This window comes from Echeneis naucrates, chromosome 4 (genome assembly GCF_900963305.1).
Source record: "Echeneis naucrates chromosome 4, fEcheNa1.1, whole genome shotgun sequence".
In the NCBI taxonomy this organism is placed as follows: domain Eukaryota; kingdom Metazoa; phylum Chordata; class Actinopteri; order Carangiformes; family Echeneidae; genus Echeneis; species Echeneis naucrates.
The window spans coordinates 2,711,791-2,736,569 of record NC_042514.1 but is presented as its reverse complement, the minus strand read 5'-3'; the positions used below and the strand labels follow the sequence as shown (position 1 = coordinate 2,736,569).

At 41.7% G+C, this 24,779-nt stretch overlaps 1 protein-coding gene across 2 annotated transcripts in view; it reads left to right on the top strand.

The window, feature by feature from the left end:
* The window catches only part of negr1 (neuronal growth regulator 1), a 124,107-nt gene that overhangs the window by 43,320 nt on the left and 56,008 nt on the right, over positions 1-24,779 (top strand). For both annotated transcript variants that reach the window (XM_029499551.1, XM_029499552.1), the window contains exon 3: positions 16,413-16,538. In XM_029499551.1, the coding sequence (XP_029355411.1) occupies positions 16,413-16,538 (126 nt within the window). The remainder of the gene's footprint in view (positions 1-16,412; positions 16,539-24,779) is intronic.

Genomic DNA, 24,779 nt, shown 5'->3' with positions numbered 1-24,779 from the left:
CTGCCAAAGTGTTGAGGCGGCGCCACACTGGGAACAAACATTGATCACAACGCTCAGTGTCAACTCTACCTGCACCCAAGTGGATCTCAAACATAAGCGAGAATCATCAGGGCCATCGGGGGCTGCTGAATCCCTAAAAGGGTCCGTGTTTTCCTTCGGGTACGTTTGGCACAACTACCTGCTGAGCAGTTAATACTTAAGAATTAACAAGATTGAAGTGAACGGGTTCTGGCCCGTAGCTGTGCTCGGATCGTGGAGCGTTCAGGACGTCCCTGACAGCCTGAACCGGGGTCCGCAGCTTCCCAGCTCTCTTACGTTTTTGTGCTGCTTTGCCCGTCCTCATCTGCATATCCTCGTTTCCAGCGCGCACACGACGGCCTATTTACAGTCTACGCCGGCCGTTATCTGATGGAGCTTACAGAGGAACGAGAGATCGGTATCAGAACCAACCTGCCCTTCTACACATCACATGATTACCATCCTCCTCAGCCGCCATTCTTTTCCGCCTTCCCTGTTAATTAAGATTGCAGATGCGATAATGCATTAAATATGCACAGCACCTCTCATCTAAGAATATCCTGTCACGGCGAGAACAGGGTTGGAGTGGTGGTGGTGGTGTTGGGGGGGGCGACTAGTTGCTTCCCCTCACCAGCAACTAGTCACATGTCACATTGTAGATGTGTTTCAAGCGTTTGTCAGTAAAAACTGAAAATTGTGGGCTGAAGGTGTTGGAGCTCAGGAATTTGTTCAGAGGAACCTTGCTGACATGCTGTAGTCTGAATCTGCACCTCACTGAGTGACGTGGCGCTGCACGGGGTTAATGCTTTATGGAAATGTGCAGCGTAATCCTGCGTGCCATGAAAATGCTTTGGACATTAATATGGATCAGAGCGGATCCACGGTGAAAACTCATCACCCCCCCATCCTGCCCCATCAAGTGAGTCAGTCTGGGAAAGAGTGCTTCTCAGCAGCTAGTGAGATGGAGGGTTAAACCTCCAGGTTGTCGCGACTCTTTGATCTGAGGACAGAGATTGAGCATAATTACAGAGCAGGGCTCAGCAAAACACAGTTTATTCTTAATTATGTTATGATTCTGTCGCTCTCATTTATTGTTAAGTGTATTTAAAATGGATTTCCTTGCTTCACGACACGAGTCTGCATATACAGTCCTATCCAATCCCCTTTCAAGAATGAATAAAAACAGACTGAATTTACTGGTGTGTATCCCTCTGGAGGATTAAGTGTGCTGATACTAGAAAGTTTAAGTATAATTGCAACCTGACTCTACCTTGCTCTTTATTCACTGAAAAATAGATTTCACTGTGTGGACGTATTGATTAAACAATTCCCTATTTAAACTCGGTGTCAAGTAACAGTTTAATGTTAAGTTTCTTCGAGATTTCATTGATAAATCTCGGACTATTATTGTCAATAATTTCCGGGACTCACCCAAACAGGAAAGAGAATGTTGCCATTAGAGCGTCAATTTTCTATAATAACGTATAAATCTTTTTAAAAAATGAAAAGTTGAAGAAGTCATTCTCCTGATTGGGTGAATTAAGTCTGCACACCTGAAGCTTTTATTTCTGAATGCGAACTCTAAAGTGGTTGTGGTTGATTGTAGCTCTTTCAGTGAGTTTGATTTGATGAACTGGAAATCGGCCGTTAGCGAGCACATCTGCGTTTATGATGACTTCCTCTTTAAAACGGCCCGTCAGTGCTTTGGGTCATTATGTCCTGAAGGTGATGGGATGAAGCTGGAAAAATGGTCACGTTGGACGGATACAAGCTTGATGGAGCGTGCCAGGACCTGGTCCAAGGAGGGAAAACTTGACTACTCCATATTAAACTAGCTGCATCTGCTCGGACTAAATCATATCCTCCGTATATTGGTAGAAAATATAATCTGTTCACAGTAAGCTTCATGTTTCAGTTGTACATCTTTTCATCATATCTGAAGCAACGTGGACAGGATGACACAGACTTTATTGTCCCTCTGCTTCATCATTAACACTGTATGTGATGTATAAAAAAAAAAAAAAAAAGACCCAAATCCCTTGAACCCATTAAAACCAAGGATGTACTTTTAATGAAAAAATAAAAGCTTTAGTGGACGGTGAAATATCACACTGCTGTCCAGGAGCAAGTAATTGATATTCAATAAATAAATAATTACTGTTATTAACCAATCCTTAAGTAAATAAGTGATTTAATAGATTAGTAGATGACTGGAAAACCAAAAAGTTATCCTCCAACAGGATCCTGACGTGGATTCAATAATTTATATACTTCAGGGCCAAATAATAAAGAGATATTTTTTCCGTGTCCACAAACAGAGCAGCTGAGGAGCAAACTGAGACTTTATCTCAATAAATAAATAAAACATTAGTATTTTCACATTCTTTGTGTCCCGGCAGCCTCGATGCTCTCACTCTTTTCTTTTAACACTGTTGTCTTTTAGGAGAAAAATTCACTCCGTTAAATCTTTTCAAACAATTATTACATTTCTTCCTTTCCACCCATGACACATATATAATTGTTTGTTCACCATGAAGACAAAAATAACAATCGTTTCTGTTTTTATTTTTTATATGCAGCCTGACTTTGATGATAGGAAAAAACTTCTGATCTTTCTTTTCCATTCTGCTTTGTTCTGATCATTGTGTAGTTTGTATTTCAGTTTTGGATGCTGCTATAAACACTTTTTATGAGCTGTGATAATGTTGGGTATAATTCGCAGCTATAACTTGGTTAGCTGAGCTGTGATGTGGGTTAATCAGTAAAGTTGGCGTTAGTGTTAAAGCCAGATTTTGAAAAGATATTGAACTTGCTGAACTTGTTTAATAGTCTGAAAGACAAGTATGCACACACACACAAAAAAAACCTAATACAGGCAGCATGAGTCGAGGCATGAAGTCACTCAGAGATGCAGATCGTGGCAAACAACTAAAGGGATTTTTGCTTATCTTATTAAAATCTTGTTCAATGTGTTGGTTTGTCATATAAATATTAGTGAGTGGAGATAATGATGTTGAGGTTATGCACTCTAATTGTTGTTTGATGTAACTTAAAATGGTATCAAAGTACGAAGCTAAAAAAAAAACAAAACACCAAAACAGCAGTGTGATCATGTCACTGCAGTAGTTCCTCATTACTGTGTGTGTTCCAGTGTCTGAGGAGACAACAGTGGATCAGCGTTACTGCTGGAATAACTGCGTACCGAGTCCCAGGAGAATAATAATGCATTAAAATATTAAAACAGCTCGTCCTGCCACTGATGTTGCAGCCAAAGTGCAGAGAGAGTGTGAGTGTGTCCAAAGAAACAGGTTTGCCATCATGGCCCCTGACATTTAGTTAGCCACTAATCATGGTTGTGTGTGTGTGTGTGTGTGTGTGTGTGTGTGTGTGTGAATCCCTATCCTAGCCCAAACTAAATTTTTGTCCTCTATTATGAGCCTGGGTGTGTGTGTGTGTGTGTGTGTGTGCAGTAATGTGACTTCTCCTCACAGAAATGGCTGATATTAGCTATGGTTAATTAAAACGAGCAGGGACAAAGGTCGGCCACTCAGCGCTCACGTCTGAATAGATACGACATGAGCGGACGGTAACTGTTTTTTTTTTTAGTATTCTCTGTCTCCGTCTCTGGAGGTAAAACAGCCCAAAAATGAATTTGTTATTCCACATTTGTTACCCTCCAAGCTGAGTGTGTCAGAGATGACACATCATCTCATGGACAGTTTGATTGTTGTGTGTATAACAACGCTGGACCTACTTGACTCAGTCAAAGTGGTGTTTTTGTGCTCTTTGTACTTTCAAATGCGTATTTCCAATTCTATTTCAACATTATCTTGTTTCCAAATCAGAAAATGAAGCTTTAGTCCCTGAAAAATGTTTTTGCTCTGATATTATTTGATAATATCAGACCAAATTCATCCACGACGCTGACTGGTGTTCCTGACAGTGACGACGACTGACTGCGAGTTTGAGCATGAGACGTTCCAACAATGACAGCCATGATGAATAATAATGATAATGATAGTAATAATAGGCTTTTCCCTTCAATGTTAACTTCAATGAGGTTAATCTAATGATTGCAGTTTGGTATAAATGTGCTGAATGCCGCACTACAGGTGTCAGCATGAACAGCTGGCTGTAACACAAAAACAACTAAATTAAACTTCCTGCTGGAAAATATCCACAGTGAGATAAAAAAAAAAAAAAAAAAAACACCCTCAAGGAAAAACTTGAATATTTATCAGTTCATCTTTTGCTTTTAACGCAACGTCAACCTTTCAGCTATTTAATGATGAAGGTTAATTCAACAAAATGTACAGTAACACAGTTATTTGTATCAACGCCACCAAGAACAAACCTGATGATCAGACTGTATTGTTGTTGTGTTCTCTCTTGTTCGTGTGAACTGGGAGTATGTGGCAGTATTTTGGTTTTATCTGCAAAAACAAAAAAAAAACACTCCTTCTTGTCTCCCCTTACGAAGCTTCAGACATCACGCTTCGATGACACTTATGTGACACTTACGTTGCATCGAAGCGTGGCAGATCCAGCCAAAAGATAATCTGACGTCTGAATCGAACTTCACCTCAGATTTGTGATTTGTGTTTTTCTGGCTCTTGATATGCTCGCTGCTCTTCTTTCCCAAGATTCTGTCTTCTGTTTACAAATCTCATCACATCCAGTCAAACTCTCTGCTTAGTTCCTACGGAGTGTTTGTTTGGACAGCGCTGTTGCTTATCTGTGAGGTGCTGTATGGAAGAGCTTTAATCAGACAGCTCGTCCTCTCTCCTCCCACGGATGGACTGTGACTCCACCATCTTGGATTACAGCTGATGATGGTGGTTTTTGGTCTGCTCGGGTTCAAATCTGGGACACGAGTCTCTGCACCAAGCTCACTGTGGCTGCACAGCAGACCAAGGATGTGATTTAATCATTTCCAATCGACTGGCATCATCGCCGTTCTAAGATTGACAGGTTGTCAAATCATCCACTCTGAGTTGCAACCTACGATCAATAGCTTTCTTTTTGTCTTTCCCCGCTTTAATTTAACTCTGCAATCCCTGAAAGTGTTTATAGCAAACCACAAATAACCAAAATAAGGCCAAAGCAGTGACATTACCAAGCTTCTTTTTTTCCAACATTATTGGCATCTTGAGTTGAATCCATATTTATTTGATCCTGTTGCGCCACCATCTCTAATTAGTCATCAGGTGGCTTTCTCTCCGCATTCTTCTGCTTTCTTCTGCTTTATAGTCAGTTTGAGCATTTTGGCCATCATTATTTTGTTAAGCTCTTAATTATTTAAATTTTCAAATTCCACATTTGCTGGTTTCCTTCGCCAAATGCTATAAACTTAAACTCTAGGGAACTTGTGGAAATTTACAATATTCTCTGACTTTTTTGTCCAAAACATAAATTGATTGATTGATAAAATAATAGATTTTATAATATATTTATAATATATTATATATATAAAATATAATATATTTATAATGTTTGTAAGCAAAGTAATAGTCTGTGATTACCTCATTTGAAGTGGATGCCACTTTAAAAACAACCTGTATCCTTAATTTACTTCATCTGTAAGTATTAATCACCCACACTAACATCCGGATCTGTTTTTTAAGTACATAAATAAGGCAGCCCGTCCACTGAACAAGCCCACCGTTCTTCTTTTTGCTGAGAAAACATAATATAACGTAACTGTTGATTTTCTAAGACGTGTTTTTGCTGAATTGTGAAAACACAGTCGACTCGGAGGAAAGCTCAGGAAAGATGAGACGAGTGCGAGAACACCAAACTCAGAATTTTCATCAGGTGGCGGTGCTACCCTTGGCTTCTGGTGCTGCTTAACAGTTGGTTGTCAGAGGTGTAAATCACAACAGAGACATGGCTTCTCTCACTTCTGCGTGGATCCAAGCAGGCCCGGTCCTCAAGGCAATATTTATCATACAAACAACCTTCATCGACAGCAGGATGGCTGTGAAACGGATTCGGGGAGGGGGGTGAAGCATTGGCCGACGTCTCAGAGATGCACTAGGCTTAATTGGGCAGATGAATATCGCAGGCTGCGCTCACCGGCCCTATAGCTCCGACGCATACATCAACCTGAATGCAGCGCGGCCACCAGCAGCGAGGGCTGCCCGCCGGCCTCATGCCTAAAATTCGTCTAGTTCCCAAAGAGCCGTTAAAGAGTCCACTTCTATGACTTATGGCTGTATTAGAGAATCCGGCGGTCATCATTATTTATAGACTTAAAACGGCGTCCAGAGGATGTGCTATCAAAGACTCCGGCAAAATCAGAAGGAGCGCCGTCTTATTTAATAAGATCAGAGTGGCTGATGTGGCTGAACATCATTATTTAAACAATCGGCACTCCAGAGGAATGCCATAAACAAACCGCAGGAACTGACATCTGTATTCTGCAAAGTACAAGCTCAGGGTTTTTTAATAATGAGCAATTTATTGAATATTCATGACTTTGGCCTTTCCAGAGTCCTTAGTGGGCACAAACTGCCCCAAATCTTCTCCTTCCAGCCCGCAGGCCGGATCGGCAGGAAAAGCAGTCGATAACGGGGAATCATCACAGAACGACGTGACACAGATGAACGGCAACACACACTCCGTCTGTGTTTGTCACACGCACACTCTGAGAATAATCACTAATCCTCTTCAGCACTTGAACCTTGAATTGTTTGGCAGCCGGCGCTATTCATCATGGACTTATATGACTCACCAATGAGAGAAATAAATCAGGACGGCGGGAGACGGAGAAAGGCAGGAAGAGTTCGACAAACATTACACGAATGTGTTTCCACCCCTTTTCTGTGAAACTTCCTTTTGTGCACGGATCCTGCTGAAAAATCCGTGCTTCCTCAGCACCAGATGACCCAATCAGAGATACATATGAATATTTCAAGGTAATGGCTTAAAGTCATTACAAATGGATGAACAAAGGCAGTCCATTGCACGTTGCCTTGATGGTGATGGCTTCCCGAAGCCCAAACTAAGATATTTAATAAGAAACTCATCATAACCATCAAGGGCACTTTGAGAAGAAGGACAGTCGGCGGGATCTGAGCCCAGAAAGGCTTTTCGTGTTTCTGAGATTGAACATCTCTGACGGCAGCCCGGTGATTGGAAGTATTCATGGGAAATAAAGTCATACCAAAACGTAAATAAAACCTCGGCCCAAAAGCTATCTTCATCAGAAGATATCGGTTCATATTTGTTGTCTTCTACTGAAGCTTGTGTCACGAGGAACGTTAATTAGAACAAAGGTTGTCATTTTGGTCTGTTGATTGATTTACAAACTGCTGCTCCACTTCATGAAGATGGGTTTGGATTATCAGTTGTGTGTTTTGACTCTTGAGTTTGACTCAATTTTGACAGCTAGACGGAGATAACACAAACCTCGCTGGAGTACGAGTGGCACCGAAAGCCTTTTATCTTTCTTGACTGACTGTGTTTTCAGAGTATTGAATACCAAAGACTGGAGATCCAATAAAGAGCAGATCAGAGTTCCCGCTGAGCCCAGCTCCTTTTCTCCGAGTGTCTGCACGCTGCCGAACACTCTCTCCCTATTAATCATGACCCGGGTTCTAAAGTTTGACCTGTGACCTTTAGTGCTGCATGAAGGCCCGGTGACAGATGGAGACGGAGCTTTTATCCTCTCGTCAGATCATCCATTTTACACACACTGGTTCCTCTCCCTGGCTGAGAGCTGAGCTGCACGGAGGATCGCCCGTAGCAACGGTCGTCCGGTCACCGGCTGATATTTCATTGTTGGAAGCCAGTGTGGCCTCTGACGGCCTCAGTGTTTTTCTGACAATAAACCGTTTGAAATAAGCTTTGTGCAAGGCCGCGCCTATCAAAGAGACTCTGCGGCCACCCTGCTAATTGAAAAACGCAGCGATCATCTCAGAGACTGAAAGCGGCGCGGTCCCACGCGAGGGAGTCTTGTTGTATCGTAAGCAAGATGCTAAAGCTGAAAGACACTGATTACCATGAATGAATTAAAAACTGTTTCAATGAGTGTGAGATAGCTTATCTTTGAATTACATGCCCATTTCAGCTCTCCCATTGAAGATTAATTGCCTCTCACAAGGTATTCTGAAAAGTTCATTTTCATCAATTGATTTCCCTTAATTCACAAATTCCCCAGAAGTGCATGAAATTGGTAACAAGCTCTCCATAATCACGCTTTCTGCATCGTTAACCTCATTGGCGGTTACTCATCATATATATTGGTTGTGACATTTTCGGAAGCATGTTATTTTTGCCCCATTAGGTCATGACAGGGATATTATCATAAATTAATGGTTAATGACAAGTAGAACCCAAAATTTTTGCACTTGTGTTTTTCTTTAGAAGCTTTGCAGCATCTTCTGCTTCTCAGTGTGAACCGGTCTGATACGATACAGCAGGACAGTGTAGTACGCCTTCATTTCGATGCAATATCCAGAAAACGCAAGATGTTTTATCCAGTACTTGGCCAAAATGGCAACTTTAGCAACGTTGTGGAGGCTCAGGGTGAAATAGTTCAACGTTTTCCCCAGAGTCCAAGACCATCATCACCTATCCAGCACATTATCCACTACATTATTGTTCTCACTGTATTGGGGTTGTTTTTGTTTCATTCACAGACAGGAGTATTGCCTTGAAGCAAAAAAAAAAAAAAAACTGGGCCACTGAAATGAATGGCGAGACGAATAGTACTTCAGGGTTACAGCTGAAGTAATAGCCGTAGATTGTACTGCAGGAATTTATACCAGGTACATTCGCAGTGATGAAGTGAGATGTAGGTGCTCATTGAGACACAGCAGCAAAAATAACAACTAGGTCACACCTACACAGAAAAGGCACTGGAGGGGAATCCCATTTTAAAGGCAACAATTTACGCTTCTATCACAGTATACGAGGCAGATTTTATCTGAGAAGGACTCTGATCAGCAGCAGATGATTCACAGTTGTCTATCATCATACTGTACTGATCCCTCACTATCACACACAGCCGTCGGACCCCGAGGCGAATCCCTGCAGTACATTAATAGGGTAAATCACTATATTCATCATACATAATGATACCATTATGGAATAATGTTCATCACCTAATGTGCGCTTGCTGGAAATCTATTTGTGTCTTTAGCCGCTTGGTGCCAGCTCCAAGCCTTCACATCTCAATTCTTTATTAACCTTCCTGACGTCGTAGCCACGAGGAGATCTCCAAATATGAAGAGATGCCAAAAAAAAAGACAAGCAATAAGAGCTGATGAGGTTTTATGTCTCAGCCCCGCCATTCCACCACTTAGTCCACCTCCTCTGTTGCTGCTGGGCTCAAATAAATGGAAAGAAAAAGAAAACAACCCGTTTTTATTTTATTTTTTTCCTCCCCCTTAACTTTTTTATTGCTTTTTATTATTGGTGTATAGTTGTGTGTGTTCTTCTGCTGGAAATGATTGAGATTGATATGTTTAATAATGCCGTGAGAGAGCAGCAGGTGATATTGAAGTTAAAGTTAAAGTGAAAGTTTATGGGCTGGGATGCCATTAGTGTGGAAGCACGCAACTGCAAAGCACATGAACGCTAACCCTAACCGGAAAAAGCCCCCAGAAAAGTCTTCCCGGAAACACAGAACGCTAACGCTTTTCCCTTCTGTTATTACAGGAGTGCATTAAAGTGAACTCATCGAGCCTCAGGGCCATGAATTTCTCTGTGACAGACATTTCTACTAAAGATATACATCGTACATAGAACAGATCTCTCTTTTTACTTGCATGAACTTTTTTTTCCGGAGTTTAACACTACAAATTATCTGTGTCTGCTTTATGAATACTTTGAGCGATGAAATCTGTCACTGTTTATGTTTAGTTTCTTTGTCTGACACCTAATTAACGGACTGGAAGTCTGTTCTTTTTTTTTTGCTGCCTCTGGTGAGGAGAGGGAATTGAAAACCTTTTAGGAATAGCTGTGTGGGAACGATCTCATTACTGAGGTTTATATTAGGCCTTTTCAAACACAGTTATATTTTACAGGTGTATCATAATCCATCTGTATCAGCATCACTACTAACAACCCCCGGTTTGGTGCAGGTAATTTCAGAATTAGCAAGCAGCTCTTTAAATACCTCCTCAGGTGCTTTTTTCACTGTTTTCTGCAAAGCTGAAAAGTAAAAACTCAAATCTGCCCTTAATCCAATTTCCAAGTGCTGAACATCATTGATTAAAGACAATCTATCCTCAGATCAGTAAGCAGCTGCGATTTAATAAGATCATTACAATGTATTGTGCTTGGACAGGAAATCCGCTCCGGGCTGTTACAGCATCTTCATCCTTTGATGACGAAAAGCAAATGATTTAAAATTCGAAAAAACAGAGACGGAATGATTCCTCCCCCGTCGTATCCTCAACCTCCCCCTGAACCAATTACACCAAGTGGCCAAGCTTCCCCTCTGTGCTCTAATTGGAAACCTGAATGGCGGTGGGTTTAGCCCATTACAGGGTCCTGCAATTTGCTGGTGGAAGTCATCCTGGAGAGGCCTGTTAAGATTCATACAAAAGCACAGCCCGGAAAAAACAACGTACATTTTAATAGTGCAGCTGTAAGCATTTCATAATTCAAGGCGGCGCGTTAGAGGCTTATTTATACACCCGAGGTGTCTGCCAGGAGGGAGGTGACAACGCCCAGATCAGCTGTGGCAGCTCGCTCTCAGCGCCTCCCGCAGGGCTGGAGGAGGGGGAATTAGAGAGGAATGGGCAAACATGACAATCATGGCGTCGTTAATGAATTAGCACATAAGGAAAACATCAAGCGGGGCACGTAGGTGCCGAGGGAAGGGGTGACGGCGTTCCCGTCCTGAAGTGGCAGAACAGCCTCGGCTGTGCTTGATGTTCCAGGAGGAGATAATGTGGAGCACTCAGAGAGAAGCACCACAGAAAAACATAATACTAATGGACTTTGCTTTCAAGGTAACACTGCAGCTGTGAACATCTGAAAGGTTTTTCTCAGCATGGACAAACATCCATAAGAATGTCTTGCAGTTTCTGTCTCTGATCTGCTCTAACAACCATGACGTCAGTCAGCGGCTGCTGAACTGCCGTTTGAAGCCTCCAGTTTGTAGTTTAGCTGTCGCTGTGTGTTTGTTTTCGCTTTTAAACCGGCAGAAACCATATTTAGAGGAGAAGATGCTGCTGCTCTGTACTCTGTCCTAATTGGGTGGTGCAGTCTGTCAGTCACACAGTAGCCACGCCCCATTTTATGGTCTATTTCCCTTTCAATGAAGTCATCATGTAAAAAAATGTTGTACTGGAGGAGATCAGGAAAACAAATCAAATCATTTACTGAGCTGCGAAATCAATCGACCATGAAAGAAGTTAATATAAATCATAATCTATTAATACAGAAAAATACATGAGTCTGTATTATGTCTGACAAAAACTCTTTGGTACCAGAAACGCAGAGTGAATCTTTAGCACTGATCCAGCATTTATTGTTTCATACGACAAATCAGGTGGGAAAAATGAGATGAAAATGTGGCGGAGGCTTGCTGCCAAACTTTGTTCAGGGTTGGTTAAAGCTGGATACTTGCTGCGTTAGCGTCTGAGGTGTGGGACTAACGTGTCCTCAGCAGCCTTAAAGTGCCACTGACGTCCCAGATATACTTCCCACCACGGCTGTAGCATCATGTCATCGCCGGCATGAGTCACAGGCTCAGTCCTTTCATCAAATCCAGGAGCATTTTTCTATTTCAGTGTGAAATTCATGACATTTTTCTTTTGCCTTTTGCAGCTTTTCTGCAGGCCTGTAGGTTCAGACAGCATCTTTTCTGTGGTGTTACATTAACATTACAACACAGTATTTAACCACCAAGATCAGAAATAACTCACCCAACAGTTTCACCGTCAAGAAAGGCAAACTGAACACTTTTGCTGCCACTCGGTAACCAGATTTTCTCATTAAAGCTGGAATAGAATTTCAAATAGGTTTGAGACTCCGTTCGCTGAATGGAAATCCCCTCAGCTCTCGATAGCTGGTGTTCATCCTGTGGCCCCTCAGCCACAAGGCCTGCAAAGTCTCTGCTCCGTCACAGGACAGGAACTTTCTGTGTTCTGTGTTTGAGCGCTTCTGTCAGAACCCAAAGCGGGAAAAAGGACTCGAATGCACGACACCAGATGGGGAGAATCAAAGTTCAATACCGTTTAATCAAACAAGGTCGGTACACAGAAGGAGCAGTCAGATCATACAGAAGGTGCAAAACATGAGGCAAAAGGCAAACTACGAGACAACTGCTGGGATTCGACAACAAAGGTACGGCGACCGGGCACAGGATGCCGGGTGGACACGAGGGAAAGAGGATGGGAGGAACTTTTCAAAATAAAACAGGAAGGACAGGATGAGTGAATGTAACAACTAACTAACTAACTAGGACATGACAGCTTGTAATTAAAGCTTTGTTTTCTATTATTTATCTGTTTTATGTATATATATAATCATATTTCTGAATTCAGTGTTTAACAGCAGTGATTCGCTCTTTTAGAGCCACATTAAGGCTTCTCTGTTTATTCAAGCTTTTCTGTTTTTCTTTATTATATTGTCATTTTATAAAATGTCACTAGTTGCTCCATAAATTCAGAATCAGCACAAGCTCAGATAATTGTATATGTCACTCAATACTCTGCTGACTGTAATCGAGGATAATAGTTTTTGCTTGTTTTCTAGATAAAAACTCTATAAAGCGGAACAACCAGCGAGAAGTTGAACACAGAAAGTTCCTGTCATGTGTTTGAGTTGTTTCTATCTTTATCTGATCAGGAGTTCTGCTCATTCTTTAGAGCAGTAATGATGAACAATCAGCTCCAAATATCTCACTGTCTTTATTCTGTCAACACAATAAATTCACAAACATACAGGACTGATCCAGAGACTCTGATTGGTTGTGACATCACCCGCCGGAGCCAATAGGAGCGTCCGATGTAGAGATGTGACTGTAGATGTCCCTGTCAAAGATGTTTACAATCCAGTCAAAGAGAAAAACCAGTTCAACTCTCAGCTAAACACATTCACGACTCGACTTTAAATTGTCGCACAAAAGGAAATCTGGGCTTGTTAGACAGAGCTGATTCTTTAGTTTGAGGATCAAATAAAATATTACAGAGAAATAACACGCAGGATTTGTGATTTGTTTATGGAAAGTAAATATCCAGATGAAACAGTTTGGAGAAGTTCAGAATTGTTTGAGTTGAGTTAAACTTTCTAAGTGAAATAATTTCAAAAGAAAAACAATAAGCGAAAAACAAAGCACGGTAAAGTGGCAAAGGTTTGCCCTGCTCAGGAGGAACAGCCTCGGGTACTTCGACGGCGTCTAACTACAATCATTTTTTAAGTCGTGGAACAAAAACCTGGGTCACTGCTGAATAAATTGCTTTTCAATTCTTCACAGACATCCCAGATGCATTGATGATAAAAGTTTAGATTTTATTGTCTAAAGTTTGACTGTTACGTATTGATCTTTTATTCTGTTTCCCGGACTCAGTTGTTATTCTCAACTGGGGCAAACAGCGTTATACAGTAACCCGAGCCGGAGTAGCTCTGAGCTGAAAAACTGAAGCCTCTTCATGTGAACCTTTGAAAACCTCTCAGTCCCTGCCTAGGAGAGATAGGATCAGTAGACAACCCCAACATTTTCAATTTTGTGCTATCAGACACCGAGGAGATGTGTCAACAGTGGGGTCCTACAGCGAGTAAACACGGGAGTCTGACAAGCAATAACCTCGTTTCAACATCGCCTCCGGTCTCCCACTGAAGGTCCACCACTTTCGTCTCATTCAGATCCAGATCTGTTGATCAGAAACAATGCATACCCTCCATCCCAAAGAAAACACAAAGCTGCAGCGCTGAGTGTTTTTGTGGGAACTCTACACTTCACAGAATCACCGAGGTTCCGGTTATACGACTATGGATCTTTTTAATGTTGCATTATCTTTCATTTGATTGCTGGATATTTCCCCTTTTTATACAGTTAGTGCAGCTCTGTGGCCATAATGTTCATGACAGATGATCAATTACAGTTTTTAATATGATCCAGACTCCAGACCACAGATGTGCATTTCCTGTACAATAAAAATCATTTCTTCTTTATTTGATTGTGTAAACATGTTATTGGAGACAACACGGAACTCTACAAAATGTGTTTTTCTTTTTTTTTTGCGACGTGGTTGGTCAAAGCGAGCTCAGATGGACAGGACTGGCTGACAAAAGAAAGCACCTGACTCTAAGAAGCGTTGGGGTGGGCCTGAAGAGGAACTCGGAAAGAGTTGAATCAACTCGTCTTTTGTTCGTTCTTCAGCAGACATCAGGAGGGATCAGAGAGGAGAATATTTGGAAGCCCCAGACGGCTGAGAAGCCATTACTGTACAGCACAGTCCACTGCCGAAAAGCTCCCTCAGAGATTCAAATCTCGCAGATTAAAAAAGTGCCTCCGTGTGTGTGTGGACGTGTGAGAGTGTGTGTCTGTGCACATTTGGATGTGTGAAGATGCCTTTGTGGGTGGCTGCATGTGTGTTTTTCAGCAGCCTAAATACCGAAGCTTTTAACATCAAAGCACCAAGAGGATTTAAGTGCCCAGAAACTTGCCAATTATGATTGTAAGTGATGTCCAGCAGGGACAGCTGATGAGTTGCCCTCACAGAGAAATAACTTCACCACTCTATTTAAATTTTTTTTTCTAAAAAGTCATCTTTTTTTCTGGGACTTACTTGGAGTTGTGCTGCACAGCCAACCGACACACACAGATCTTAACCTGCCTCCAGAGCTCAGGCCTGATTAAAAAAGGTGTGAGTGGACAGCTTGGTCGGTCTGATCTAATGGATCTGTTTGTTTTTGGGGTTTTTTTGATAGATGGTTAGGTGTGTGCAAATGTCTCTTATCTGGGGAAGACATGGCATCCAGTCCTTCATGGAAACGGAACAGTGATGCATTTGTATAAATATATTTAACTGTCTGCGTCTCTATATGAGTTTACCACGATTAGACACATCATTTAGGTTTTACTGTGAGCAGATCTCGTTTCATATTATGGTTCAGACATTTGTGGGATTTCATGAAGAGGTTCATTACAGATCGTTTTTGGAAGTTCATAAGCCAGTTTTGGCCATTAGCTGTGAAATGAGATGGGAACCTCCAAACGTCAGAAATAAATGTGAAGTGATTGGACACGTGAATGTGTCCCAGCAGCAGCTGACTGGAAAGGTTGTAATGAGGCGTTTCAGTGAGAGCAAATCGTCATTTACTTTTCACATTTATATACAAGGATTAGGTTTGTGTTTATGCACTGCAAATCTAAATTACATGTATATTTTTTATGAAAAAAAAAAAAGGTTTATGTCAAAGATTTCTGTGTCCAAGAACATCAAGACTTTGTTTGCAATGTCATTTGTGTGAAATTGAAAGTGAAGACGTTCATTTCAGCTTTTATTGGTAATTTAACTGCAATTTTAACTGCGACTCCATTTTAGTAAAACGTCCTTCATTTCTAATGACTCTTTCTGGTTGAACGATTACAAATATCTGTATTTCTGGAAGGGAAGTTTTTATCTTGTGGCTGATTTTGTTTGTGGAGCTCAGGACAGGGTGAAGCTATCAGGTTGGAATATTTTGTAGGAAGCTGTGTTGAAGTTTGACGAATGTTCCTCCTGTACGTGCAGAAATGATCACGTTATCGTGACTTGGGACAAAATTTTGACATGGTGATAAGTTAGCCTGCTGGTTAATTTAAAATGATTTGTTTTTTGTTAATTAAAAAAAATGTCCTGTTATGTATGATTGCCTTTTAACCTGCCAATCAGGCTGACTGTGTAACAAATACTGCGTGACTTAGTGATGAAGTGCAGACATTTCCTGTTTGGCCATAGCTCTTCTATCACATTAACAATGCAAAGTTAGCACTTCTGTTGCTACATTTACTGACTTTTACTTATTTATTTATGTATTTAATAAAAAAAAAAAACATCTTGCGACCTTTAGTAGACATCCCTATGGCTCTCATTAATTAGCATATTATGTCATCTTAGACATTTAATGGCTTTTCCAGCAGGCTTCAGTGGTTGTCAGCAGTTCCACATTCGCCCCAGACTAGCTCTACTCCCACGCCGTCTTTTGAACCTGCTTTACTTAATCTTACTCGAGACCAGCTGATGCAGAATGATTTTTACCTAAACTAAAGGCCTGGTAATAATATGTAACTCGAAAGAGGAAAAGAGGCCACATCTCACTGTAAAGATATCCATCTTACCTTCCTTTTCTCTCTAGCAATATTACAACCGGAGGTTACGGATGTGAAATGCTAATCTTGTTTCTTGTTTCTTCCGTTTTTTGTTTTTTTTTTTCTTTTTCATTTCTAGTTCCTCCCAAGATATATGACATTTCCTACGACATCACGGTAAACGAGGGCAGCAACGTGTCGCTCATCTGTACAGCCAGCGGGAAACCTGAGCCGACCATTTACTGGAGACACATAACCCCATTAGGTGAGTCCACTTCACCTCTCACACGCTTATGCTAATGAATGGGTGGACGGGTAAATAGATGAAGGGACAAATGGATGGATGAACAGAGGGAGGAAATGGGGAGGCATTGGAGGGATCAATAGGTGAGGGACTGCTGGTAGTTATGTTGCACAGAGGAGAAAGGATGGACGTCGGGGAGGGTGCAGCGAGAGGTGGATTTGATTGGAGAGATCCATGCTGGAGAGAGGGGCGGGCCGTGTGGATGTAATAATAAATTCAAAAGAACACAGAGTATTGTAGAGAGAGTAAGACCTGAGTGAGCGAGACCCTGCAGTCACATCGAGCTGCATTTAAGGGCGGCAGCAGCAGCAGCAGCTAATTCATTGTTCCTCTGTGGCCATAAAATAGGGTCAGCCTCCGCCCACTGACCTCAAGACTGTCCTCAGCTGTAAATAGCTGGGTAGATTAAACGGGTGGCTACTTGTTTACGTACCTAAAATTGCAGTTAATGCATCACAGTCATCACAACTAAATCAGACATTTTTAAGAGTCTTGAGGATTTGCAGCGTAAACATCATCGCTGTCGGGGAAATCTCTAATTCACTCTGGCTGCTTGCAAACTATCATTTTAGTTGCATTATCAAAGAATACCCTTATTGTTGTCATTATGAATTATTTAAGTGGCCGTTAGTCTGGGACACACATGCATCATTAGGCGCTTTGAAACCTGAATCCTTCCTTTGAAAACTCATTCTAAAGCGTTTAACTGTTGCTGCAGAGCCCCCACCCAGCCACTTCTGGTCCTCCCTCATTTTCATATTAATGGATTAGAGCATGCTGTTCTTATCTGATAGCTGTGAGGAGGACTGCATTTATCTTATGGCTGTCAAATCTTCCTTCTCTCTGCCGTACTTTCCCTGATTGCGTTTGGGGAGTTGCAGCACATGATCAAAAGAGCGATCCGAACGGCAGTCACTCACTCTACTTTGAAGTGTCCACACTTTGAAGTGTGCCACAGAAGAAATGGTATGCTGGTCAAATGAAAGGGCCCGCTACTAAATGTAATCACAGACTGTCTCCCAGCACATCAGGGAAAGGAAAAAAAAAAAAAAAGAGGATCTTTGAGTCGGTTATTGTAGTGAGGGTGATTTATCCAGAGGACGTTGCACCGCTGAAAGGTTGTAATAGGCTAATTACGTATCGATGGAAATCCATTAAAGGTGTTGGATATGCAGAGGAGTCTGCCGCAACCAAGCATCCTGAACCTCTTATCACAGCTTATGTAAATATTTACCTCAGCCATAAATGACTCATCCTTTAGAGCCTTATCTTCAATGTACTGTCATGATCTGTAGTATGTGCACTACCATCGACACCAAATATAGAGCGTTACTGTCGTGTTGATTGCAGGAATAAAAAAAAAAAGTCAGAACTGTCATCTCATTCAGTTGTTTTTAGGATTTAATTATTGGTGCTGGGACAGATTTGGGGAAAATAAATTCTTTCTGTTGCGATAAAAAAGTCACATTGAAACTGGATTTGGTCGCCAACTGAAGTCCTCGGAGAATGATGGCCCAGCCAGCATTGGTCAGCAAATGGTTCCTCAACACATGTGCCTAAAAGAAATGCAAATACAAAAAGTTCAACATGATGGAAATTCCTCAGGGAAGCAACAAACTGATGAAAAAACTGGCCGCGTGTTGTCAAAAAGGCAAATGTGTTGCTTTATTTGGTTGTGCTTGATACGCCTGCAGCATTTTTATTCTAGATGCTGAGTATGTGCTGTCACAGTGGTGAAGATGTTTTTGTCCCTTTGTTTGGTTTATTAGCAGTTTTATTTTTTTCTTTACTTGCGTGGTTGCTCTCAATGAGGATGTGATTGTTGTCTGTAATGTAATGTGTTTTTATTTTAACAGTTGGATTCACAGCAGTCTGGGAGAAAAAAACTTAAAAAAAAAAAGAAGTTTATGATTTATTTACAGCTAAATTAGTTTGGAACCGGGAACCAAACTGTATCTGCTCATTTTGATTGACATGACACCAAACTACGGGCAGGTCTGAACAAACATTCAGCGGCAGTCTGGACCTCACGGGGCCGTGTTTTTTATTTTAGCAACCTGAATGCAAATTTCATCCACTTGGATTAGATAAAACATTATTTCACTGTTTTCCACTGAACTCGAAACTTGCTAACATCTGGCTTTTTATGGCTACAATTAGCATTCAGTTCCGGACCAAATGTCGGGTTCTTTCTCCAGAAACGACCGGAGCTCAAAGGTGACGGGGTGAAACCAAACTCCAGCAGATTTAGATTTAAAAGCACATAATTACCAACCAAGTGTTTCACACAGCGGTCTGACTCTAGCAGCACTGAGCTTTATCAGTCTGTGTGGCGGCGCTCAATCAAAAGAGAAAGACAAAGACCAAGAGTGGAAAAGCCATCGATCAGCTTTTATTAAGAGTTTATTCATGTTTAATAAAAGAAACAAGTGTATAAATTTGAACTTGGTGTGTCTCTCTCTCTCTCTCTCTCTCGTAAACACATTTATCCAACGTCGAGCAGGCGACGAACGACAACAACTCATTAATGTTTATTTGCAGAAGTGAAATCCAATCTCAAGTGGTCATTTCAGACACATGTAAAGACGCATTTTAATGGCAGGTGTAAACTCACGTGCTCAGAGCAGTCCGCTTGAGATTGGCTCACCTGAGCTGCATGTTAATGCCAAGTCTGACCGAGGCCCAGGTAGTTATGCTGCAGCACTCAGTGAGCTTTGACAGAATGATAAATTGCCCTGACTGACTGTCAAGTTCCTATTCCCACAATGAATGTTGTGTGTTTGCGTTTTTTCGGTTCTCCCTCCCTCCTGCCAGCTTATTATAAATGCTGTGCGTCCAGCGAAGTGTGGCCATAAACTGTTAACGGGGACGATAACTCCGCTCAATATGTGTGCATATAAAGTCGATGCATGTTCCTCGATTAGAAAGATGCAAAGTACTTGTTACACCCAAATCATCTTTGTTGACATGCAAAGAGGAGAGGGAATGGTGCCAGCGCAGGTCTGCGGCTTAATGCGCTTAATTAGCCGTATAAAAACGGTGCTTGACAGCGAAGTCCTCAGGAGTTTGGGATGATTGCAGCATGATAGCGGCGCTTATAACTGGAAAATCATAAGAAACCAGATGTGCAAAGCGAATACACCGTGCTTTCCCCACACCGCTGATGTGCCCTTGAGCAAGGACTCCCCCTCCTCACCCCTGCCTGACTGTTGCAGCGCTGCTCACTTGCTACTTTGGGTCATCTGGGACGTGCATCTTCTCCCCCCGGATCTCAGATGTCGCTCGTTCGTGTTCTGAACCGACTCGTGTCTTTAACAAAAAGCTGAACTTGAATGACGAAGCAGGCTGCTAACACTCCCAGAAGCCACTCTGTCATTATTAATTTAGCTCTTGACATGCCTACTTACTTTCCTCCCAAAGCTTACAGCAGCTCTGGTGACATGTCAGCCTTTCAGGTTATTGCCTACACATGCAGTCCTGTGCTGTGGTTCCTCACCGCTCTCATAGGTCATGGGGGGGGCGGAGGGTGAAATAGCCTTTAACACAGTCTGTTTCAGTCTGGTTTGGTTGGGTGGATGGCGCTGCAAAATTGCCTTGATAAGCTTTTTCCATTGAGGTTTGAATCCATGGGATAGAAGTGTGACCTTTGAAAAGGCTGACGAGAATACCAGAGTAGTTGTTTGATTGTTTCCTGTGATGGGACTCAGCTGGGGCCCATTTTCTCTCTCTTCCCAAAGCAGCTAATGTACATCTATCAACTATGTCCTGTGTGTTTTCGGTTCCTTTTTTGTATAAGTGCAAAAAGAAAAAATGTATCCCAAAAAGCAAACTGCGTGGAAACAGGCGGCAGCTTGGTTTGCACTGACGACGCACAGTCGCTTATTTAAAGCAAAAGCAAACACACACTGCTTGGTCTTCAGCTAAGTGGATATAGCAAAAGCATAAGTACGAGAGCTCAGTGAGATTCTGGGTGAACAGTGCCATGAATTATTCAAACTTGACTTTATGTCACCGCCACATACCTTGAGTTGTGCCTGCCACGTCGCACTGGAATTTGGCAGCTCTTTAAGAGATGCAAAGGAGGTTTTTGGCAGCCTCTTCACCGGGGATCTCTCATTCAGTGCCGGATTCCTTCTCACATAGTTTGCAATGAGCTGATGTGCAGTTCAAGGCCCGACACTTGAGCGTACTTTAACCAGGATGGGAGGTGAAAGATGGAGGGTATGGCATTGCATTTCAAATTCCTGATAGCAGCAGTGTGTTGCTAACTAAAGAGGTGCTCGATGGGCTTGTGCTTCATTGGAGGGTCTGCCCAGCGGTGTAATGAACAGTGGACCCTTTTTTAACTCCAGTTACTGCCACACCACACCTATTAAATTATTTCTTTTCAGGCTGTGACTTGAACGCCCACCGACCCCTTTTAGAGAAAGTTCTTCAAAATTGAAATGATTAATTTTACATAAACTTCTCAAGGATATCACTGCTTGCAGCTACTCTTTTTTTTTTGTTGTTTTTCCCGAATATACTATTTCCATTAAAAATGAATCAATTGATTATTTATTCATCATTTAGTCCTTTATAACTGAAATAACTCAGAAAATGTTGGTCATAACTAATCCAGCAACCGCCTGCCTCCTTTGTATTCATCGTCTCGGCGTGCCTGTCATTCAGGGTGTGCACTGATCAGAAATCAGACTTCATCACACACGATTCTGATTCACAGCTGACTGTGAGCTCTTAATTTGCTCTGCAGCATCACTGAAGTTAAACCACTCAAACAACTTGTTTCTAATAATGTACTTTGGTAGATGAGATCGCCTCATTACTGAAAATCTGCAGCCGTCTATTTCAGCTTCTGTGATAAACAAACCTATGAGGCGTTTAGGGGGCATCGGTAAATTGGTGCCACGGCCAACAAACAGAGCTACACTTGGCTCACCTAAACTGTCGCTGCATTTGTTACGCATATTGTGCTGAGTTCAGTAGACTCTGAATGTTTTCATGATGATATTAAATCATAATTCCTCTATAAACACAAATATGTTACTAGATACCAAAATCACTGTAATCAATGAATCATTGAATGATCTTTTGACCTCATGAAATGAAAAGATGATAGTCAAGCATCTATTGCATGTTTTTTTCTTTGCGTGGAACTATTTTGCTTATTATAATATAACTACAAGTGTTTTTGTTTTCTCCTTTGTTAAAAATCCAATCAATCCGACTACGCGCGGAAATTGAAATATGGTTAAATACTTTTAAATCGCAGTGTGTTTTCTCATGTTGGCTGAGCTCGACAGATTGATTCAGTTCCACAGTGAGTTGACTAAGACAGTTAATTAAACACCAGGCACAATCAGGCTGTTTGGAAGGAATCAACCTGTTTTTTCTGTTTTACGTACGACAACATGTTCCAATTTAATGCCAAAGTAAAACATGTTTCCTGTTTTTAACTTAAATCCTGCAAAATGGATGTTTTCCCGCTCAGCTAGGCATTTTATGTCATTCTTACTGACCACATCACCTCATTGTGAAATATGTCTCATGGTTTTTATGTAAACGAATCTCTCCTAAAGCACAGCACGAAGAAAAGGTGCTGATCAAATATTTTCCTCGGCAATTCTTAATTACTTTCTTTGTCGTGGGAGCTCGTTACTCGGGCTCCCTATTTGCCGTGTGAGGTGTCCCTCTCTCGGCCTTGTTCAAGCCGCTTTTCTAATCGCGCAGTCACATAAATCTCTCAACCGTGCCGGGTCCTCGCGCTCGAAATTGTTTCCCTGCCTCTACTGCATGTGGCTAAATATGTCAGTACAGGAAGTAACTGTGAGGTAATTGTACGGGTCGCAGAGGTGGCAGCACATGCAATCAGACATGACTTAAGGCTCCTTTGGCCCAGTTCCGCTCTTTGGATTTTAGCGGGCTCAGATTGACAGCCAGGGAGCACGGTAGGTGTTATATATCAAGGCACACTAACAGCCTTTTTTTTCCCAGTCGGGCTCTGTGCACAGTGTGATTTTTACCCCGAGTTCTGGCCCACACCTTGAGTTTGGGCCAGAAGGCAGCAGCGCACAATGTAGCAGCGTGGGTTGTTCTCCATTTTCAGGAGTTAAAAGGATAAATTGATGTAGAAAATGCTGCTCTATGCTATAATGGATTCTTCAGCGATGTCTTCCCTATCTGTGTGTTGCAGCCCTGAAGGAAGCGTACTCACAGCTCCCCTACACAATGTGGGAAATTGCTTACTGCAACGGCACTTAGCCAGCATTGGCACCGAATGCGAAATTAACCTTGCTATGATTTCTTTAATTTGCTAGGAGTGACAGCTCCCTCAGGTGAGAGGAGCCGCCGTCAATTTCACAAATATTTTCAGCACACACTCACGCAACACTCATGTTAGATCCCCTGGCAGTTTTACATTACTTACACCAACAGTGGAGGTTATTTTCTTCCCTGAGACGTTCATCTTCTATTATTATTATTAAGTGTATATAAACATGAAGCACAGTGCAAAAGTGTGAGAGCACTTTCTCTCAGGAAGGAGCTTGTCTTTGACTCTTGGACTCCTGTATTTAAACATAAGTATATATCAAGGATGCAATTCTTGTTAAATGGTTTCCATGACCTTTGCAGCTCCTCCCATCCTGCAGTAATCGATAAGAATGCAATTTGCAGCCTGGACAGGATCCTGCAACAAAATCCTGCATGAAAAAATAAAAATGAAAGACTTTTGCTTTCATTTATTGTGGAAGACTGCAGCCCAATTAGATTTTTCAAACCAGAAAGAGGCCCCTTTGTAACATGTGGGTTCAAACGCAAGATCACATCCGCCCAGGAAAAAAACAACTCAATTATAAAGTGCAAAAGTAACCACATGATGCAAATTTCAAATGAAGTCATATCTGAGATTGTGTTTCGCTGAAGATGGATAATATTATTCGATTGTGTCGCACCTTGAGAGCGTTCCAACTATCTTAGTTAAGTTGTTAATAAATAAAAACTGTGCATCAGAATTTAAATGGCATCTTTTTATATCATTAATTCTGCGGGTTTTTTAGGCCTTTATGTTGATAAGAGAAAGCTGAATGACCTGCAGCATAGTTCCAGGACGCAGTGTAACCTAAACTGGATCCTTGACCTGTTAACCTGTTACGTTCTCTCTCCTAAACCTGAGCCAATCATCCGTTTTTTACGTTGGAACCATCTTTTGGATGTCAGTACAGCTGATCAGGATTGACTTCTGGTGCAAAAATGTATTTGGCAGCAAAGACACAAAAAAAACCACGATGGCGTTGGGTGTCTGCAGCGTTGTCTCCACTTGTAATCAAAGCTGTTTAGTTGGAAAGACAAGTCCCCACTGAACCCCCCCGATTGACTAAAGCGCCACAGCGATGCCAAACAAAGACGCTCGGTGCAGCTTCTCCTTCTGGTTCGTTTACCGCGTGTATACTTATCCACAGACAAATTGTCATGGCTCATCATTTCTCACCATAACTCGACAACTGCATAGGTTTTATCGTTAGTGAAGAAATTTACAGTGTGATTTCACCCCTGTCGTTATCACCTGCGTCGCTGAACGACTTCTTTCAGATTCAGGCATTTTACACGGACTGATTTAGCTGTTATGAGCAAAGTTGGATTGGATTTTTTTTTTTTTTTTTGTTCTTTGTTGAGCAGCTCCAAACAATCAGGGGGAGGAAGATGCTTCTGTGCGGCTCAAAAAAGCAGAGTGCAGTGTTAGGTGAATGGCAAGAACAAGGATGTGGGATGTAAGAGCAGAATAAAAGCCTGATAATGCCTGCTATCGCTGTGTGAGCTTGGCAAAATTGATATGATCATGGCGATGATGTTTTATTTCCCATCCTACTTCATTTAGTCTGACTAATCTTGGAAGGCTGATTAATGTTTGACCCTCTCAGAGATGCCTTGAGAAGGTATTTTCACTCTGAATCATCAACACTTGCAAACTGGGATATTTAGCTCGACTGTTTTAATTGGGAGCCTACATGCCACCTGTGGATATCGCCAAAGGCTGCTGCCGAATGTGGGAGTCGTTATTATTCACAATTGTATCAGTTAAACTGAGCTTCAACTTGACAGTGGAGGGATTGTTAGGGAAAAAAAAGCTTTTCTACCATCAGAGATTTTGAAATATAACAAACAGCTGTGATCGGTTAAGGCGCGACCTCAGGTTTATCACTC